Source organism: Bidens hawaiensis, unplaced genomic scaffold, assembly GCF_021521415.1.
Source record: "Bidens hawaiensis isolate Kalapana, Puna unplaced genomic scaffold, B.hawaiensis_p1.1 tig00029012_1, whole genome shotgun sequence".
NCBI classification, from domain to species: Eukaryota; Viridiplantae; Streptophyta; class Magnoliopsida; order Asterales; family Asteraceae; genus Bidens; species Bidens hawaiensis.
The window spans coordinates 1,153-7,359 of record NW_027494775.1 but is presented as its reverse complement, the minus strand read 5'-3'; the positions used below and the strand labels follow the sequence as shown (position 1 = coordinate 7,359).

Here is a 6,207-nt window from a genome sequence, read left to right as displayed (position 1 = left end):
CTCAACGCCCGAGATCGGCAACGCTCGGTTTTACCATCGCTCGAGTTTACTGACCGACACCAGCCCATTGATTCACTCAAGAATTTTTATATTTTTCCTTTTTTAGCTCCAGTATCGTAACAAATGTGGCAGGAACTGACCGAATTCGTGTCTAGTTACCGCCTCAATTCCCAGGACCGACAACGCTTAGGTTTTACCACCACCAAGATTTACCGACAAACAAACGTAATTTGACGAATATATTCTTTTGGACGATAAGGTTTTACCAATGGTGTCTATACCGTAACAAACGTAAACGATACTAACTGAATTCACGTTAACTCATTGGTGTAACGCTCATACTTTACCAACACCTGGGTTTCAACGTTGAGGTATTATCATTAGCCCTAGCGCAACGCGCCGGATGAAAATCTAATTTTTCTATAATCTTACAAACATCAAATCAGTTTTTCTAACATTTGCCACCTAAGATTTACAATTAGTTGATGAATTTGCTTAGTATATACATTTACCATCGGGTTTACATCCCGAAGAACATTACCACTTGAGAAATTTACCCCAAAATCAACATTTGTTTTTAACTATTAAGAATCCCCAAAACAACATATTTATTTACGGAATTTACGTATGGAGAGAAAAAAATATAATACAATAATTAGTTATATACATTAGGCACAAGAATACTTATATTCATGAAATCGATTCATGAATTCACATAACAAGATTTCGAAATCGTTAATACATATTCAATTAACCATAGGTTCACCGAAATAACTAGTTTTGGATCGTTAATCGATCAATTTTTTATTTTTCTTCACGACAACCGTTTTTGAGCGTTTTAGGTTTTGGCTGAGCATTTTAGTTTTTGGCTGAGTGATTTAGTATTTTTGTCTTTGAGCGTTTTTGTTTTTTCCTTTAAGCGAGTCGCATACCTATCGTACATTAAACAATTATTGTACAGTAACCTCACCCTACATATGTAATCATATATTTATAGTGAATTTCATCTCATATGAATTCACCACTTGGGATATTTTTCGATTTCTTTTTTTTACCACTTAGTTATTAAGCATCCCAGTTTAACTCCAAATGGAAGGCCTGGAATAAATAAATACTTAACAACAATCATCCGGTCAAGTTGTAGAGATAAATTAACCATGCTTGTATAGGTGAAAAATAGTTTGTATAGTCTTAGTATTATCTTTTTTTCTAGTGTCTTGATAGTTTTTATTTGATTTTTAATTGTTATACTTTTATAAAAAAAATAACACATAGGACCATTACTATTGAACATTGTAAAGCTATATGAACACAATTTACATTAATTCAGCAACAATTTGTCACTTTTTTCAAAAATCACATTGAACTACTTTGTTTCTTGATTTTTTATCCACAACACTTTCACTATTGACTATTATAATACATTTGAACATATTATAATGTTTAAAACACAGTTTACATCAAAACCACTCTTGTCACATTCATGAAACTGGTTAACTCGTTTTTTTTAATTCAAAACATACCCGCTATTGAAGCAGCTTAATGTAGACTCTCTTACATTCACTTTAGTGCGACTAATTTTCTCTTTTGTCATGTCCAAACACTTTATATTTGTTCTACATCAAAATAAGCAAGTTTAGTGATTTACATTATTACATATACATAATCCTTCAGCTTTGTTTATATACATACTTTATAAAAATGTTTCTTTCGAGAGGACGTATCGGTGGGAGCAACCTTTATATCTTATTTAAAAAATAAAATGTTTGCTCTTTCTCTCACTTTATTCAAACTTTACTATATATGAGTGAAACTTACTGGGTGCATTCTATTGTTTGACAAAACTTTTTATTTTTCAACATCAACTATGCTTCATCATTTTTAACATATATGGTCCATCAACTTTTATTTTTCAAAACTATACTTTGATCATTTTGGTCATCACTTACTTTCTTATTTAACTTAGAAATTCGTTAAAATATCATAATAGAAATATAAAAAAAGTTATAATCACATTTCATTATTTTAATATGAAAAATTACATGTAGATTCCGAAGTGTTTCAAATAATATATGTGAACGCAAGTATGTTATTTACTATGACACTGTGAAAATATTATCGAGACAATAATATATTAGACGGGTTTCAACTATGACACTGTGAAAATATTATCGAGACAATAATATATTAGACGTGAAACCCAGTCGGTAAACTAATTGGAATTTATGTTAGGATGGTCGACTGTGAAGCTGATACACATTCTACGGAGAATAATGGAGAAGTTTAGGGGTAAAGAAACATGACTTGCATATGATTTCATTGACCTTGAAAAGGCCAATGATAATGTGTCACTTTGAGTGATTTAGGATAGCCTGAAGGCTTATGAGGCCAAAACAAGCATTGGTGCACCAATAGAGGATACATATTTATTCCCTTTGGAGATGTGTCTTCATCAAAGATCAACGCTTAGCCCATATTTTGTCGTAGTGTTGGACGACCATCCGAGTCTATCCAAGAGGCGGTTTTGTCGTGTAAAATTTTGACATATGATAATGATTGTTATTGGAGCGTCAAGTGAGCCTGAATGAGAGACCGGAGAAATGGCGAGAAGCCTTGGAGCACAAAGGTTTAATGATAGTCGCTCTAAAACCTAGTATTTGTATTGTAACTTTAGTGGTGTAAATGACGAGGCTACACAAATCAGTATTGAAGGTCTAACAGTCTCACAGACAACCAAGTGCATGTATTTAAGTTCGTTTCTTCAGAGTGATTGAGATATAGACCTCGCCCAACGCAGATTCTAGATATTTTAGAACGAACTTAACAAATCATTGATTTCTTTGAACACCAAACAAAGTCTTACCATCAAGGTACATTCATTAGCAAAGGGCCACAAACGTCCCCAATATCAAACAACTACTGACCCAACCTGCCACCAATCCAGAGAAAATTCACTACCATAAAGCCCACCGTGAAAAAACTCTAACTTGTGCACGACATTTTGTCACAAACTAACAACAATCTTTAAAGAAAGTCATTGGACTACTGCTAAAACAATTTCTTCTTGGGTTAAGGAATCAATGAATCATTGATATGTAACAATATAATATCCAAACATATTTTTTTACAGGTTAGATACAGATATAGAAAAATGTAAAATAATTGAGTGAGTTATTAAAGAAAAGAAACACATGATAAGCAAATATTTTTACAAAAATGATATCGTAGTATTTGTTTATACACAACTTAAATTTAATAACACAACAAAAAGCAATGAACGAACAATGACAGCAGAAGATTCCCACATTAAAAGAAAAAAAAAGTTTATTTTATTTCTTTAATAATTAATTAATATCTTTTTACATTTCATTAATATTTATTTTTCTGGGTGTGAGATCGACAGGCAGATCCCAACCAAAATAAATTATTGAATTCAACTTACATATAACCCTCAACAATTCACCCTTCTTTTGTTTCTTTGATTGATGCATTTTATATATTATAATAATAACAACAATAATAATAACTATTACTATTATTATTGTTATTACTACTTTCTCCTTCTTCCACAAAATCTACATCGATGGAAGCAGCTCCGGCGACTGTTGTAAACTCCGGCAATGACAGTGGTGTAAATGGCGATGACGGTGGGTTTACGGAGGAAGCTGACCGGAATTCCGGCGGCAACCGGTGGCCGAAGCAAGAGACGTCGGCGTTGATTAGAATCCGGTCAGAAATGGATGCAGCGTTTCGTGATTCCAATCTCAAAGGCCCCTTATGGGATGAGGTGTCCAGGTAATTTGAATAATAATTTGTATAAATTTGTATAATTATATAAATTATTGAAAACCCTTTAATTGTTTGTGATGAATTGGCTTATTTTCCGGCGAGATCTATGAATCGGTAGTCTAACTTAGTTGACCGGAAAAGTCAACGGTTTGAGTTGACTTTGTAGGAAGCCGTTTTTTTTTGTTTGAATTATAAATTTATAATTTGAATTTGTTGTTTTTTAATTGAGAAATTTTGATTTGTTGAATTAGGACGGGATTCGGGAATAATTATGTTTGTTGTTTTACTTATGTTAAATGTTAACGTTAAGTTTAAGGTTAATTTGATGTGAATAAGGTTTTAGGATATTTTTTATTGTATCAGAAAAATGTTGGAGCTTGGATTTAATCGGAGTGCAAAGAAATGTAGAGAGAAATTTGAGAACGTGTATAAGTACCACCGCCGGACGAAAGATGGCCGGACTTTGAAATCGGATAAAACTTATCGGTTTTCCGATCAATTACAAGCTTTGGAATCAAGTCATCGGGGCGCATTTGGTTCTCCGTCGCCTATTTCCGTGAAACCGCCGCCTGTCTTGGTGCCCATGCCCGATAATACAAGTGTTCCGCCGCCTTATAGTGGTGCGGGCCCCGATACGATTCAAAACAATGTTAGCCCGATTTCGGTTGCAGCACCGGCGGTTATGGCAATGCCTCCACTGCCGGTGAATCATAAAAGGACTTTTCCTTTTATGCAACTGAATATGTCTGGGTCAACTAATTCAGGCTCATCGTCAGAAACATCTAACGATGAGCCACCGCACAAGAAGAGAAAGTGGGAGGGGTTTTTCGAGAAGTTGATGAAGGAACTTATCGCGAAGCAAGAGGAACTACAAGTGAAGTTCCTTGACACTCTCGAAAGACGGGAGAGGGATCGGGCTGCGAAGGAGGAGGCTTGGAGAGCTCAGGAGCTCACGAAAAGGAATCAAGAACATGACCGGTTAGTTAAAGAGAGATCAATGGTGGCAGCGAAGGATGCTGCCATCGTCACGTTTTTACAGTCTTTAGTCGGTAAAAACGTTGACGTTATTCCAATAATTAATGATGAAACAAGAAAAAAGCCAACAGGTACAATCAACAATCTTTTAGTCCCTGTAGCTAATAATATTATTTAAAGTTAGTGATTTTAGTGTCATCAATGTCATTTCAGTATAATATTTTTTCGTGACTTTTCAGATGTACTGCAACAAGTACAACAAGCGCAACCACCAACACCAACACCAACACCAACACCAATTCAACAACCACCGCCACCATCACACCGCGAACTTCCACCACCCGCTCTACCACCACCACCACCGCCACAAGCGGTAAAAAATCTTGACACTAGCGGTCCATCTCCATCTTCTCGTTGGCCAAAAGCCGAGATAAACGCATTGATCACCCTCCGAACACAACTCGACAACAAATACCAAGAAAACGTGCCGAAGGGACCGCTATGGGAGGAGATATCAACCGCGATGAGGAACCTCGGATACAACCGCAACGCCAAACGTTGTAAAGAGAAATGGGAAAACATCAACAAATACTACAAGAAAATAAAAGACAACAACAAAAGGAGACCCGAGGATTCAAAAACATGCCCATACTTCGACCAGCTCGATGCGATTTACCGTGAGAAATCGACACCAATCATAGCTCAACCGGAGAACCAATGGCCACCACCGTCAGTAAAACAAGACCCACAACGGCCACCAGCCACCGTGGGTGATCTAACACAAACACCAGGGCAGCAACCACGAGTATCGGATGATCATGGGAGTACTGAAGAGTATGATGAGTATACAGATGATGAAGAAGATAATACTAATTATAATAATAATAATAATAATAATAATAAGGAAGATGAACATGGTGTGTATGAGAGTGTTGGAAGCAAGGTATCTGTGTAGGTGTGGGTCATGGGTAAACGGGTTTGAGTTGTGGATTGGTTGGTGAAAGTTTGAACGAAGACAAGACACATGGGTGGTGACTAGGTGAGATGATCATAATATTATTATTATTATTATTTTCTTAAACTGTTTTTAATTAATATTCTTTTACAAAGTAAATCAAACACCAATTGTTTTTGTGAATTGTGAATTTAATAATTATTTTCCTTTTCTTTCTTTTGTGAAGTTATTTTATATTGGTTTAGTATGTTGCTTTAATTTGACAACTCATATTAGGTTATTTAATTAAGACTAAGTTATTATTATATGAGTGCATCTTAATAGCATTGTAGTTTGTGCAAATGGGTTTATATTTAATTTTTTAGTTTCTTGAATCTTCAAATTTAATACGTTATTTATGGTTTAAATGGTAAAAAGTTGATATATATTGAAGGAGAAAAAAAATAAGTTGAGTCTTTTTTTATGAGTTTTTAACATTTTTATTATAG

At 34.8% G+C, this 6,207-nt stretch overlaps 1 protein-coding gene across 1 annotated transcript; it reads left to right on the top strand.

The window, feature by feature from the left end:
• The first annotated feature begins 3,415 nt into the window (after positions 1-3,415).
• LOC143578085 (trihelix transcription factor DF1-like) lies at positions 3,416-5,852 on the top strand. The gene is made up of 3 exons (XM_077061750.1): positions 3,416-3,795; positions 4,153-4,895; positions 5,004-5,852. Exons 1-3 carry the CDS (start codon positions 3,584-3,586, stop codon positions 5,717-5,719), a joined length of 1,671 nt encoding a protein of 556 aa, XP_076917865.1. The 5' UTR covers positions 3,416-3,583; the 3' UTR covers positions 5,720-5,852.
• Positions 5,853-6,207: the final 355 nt, after the last annotated feature.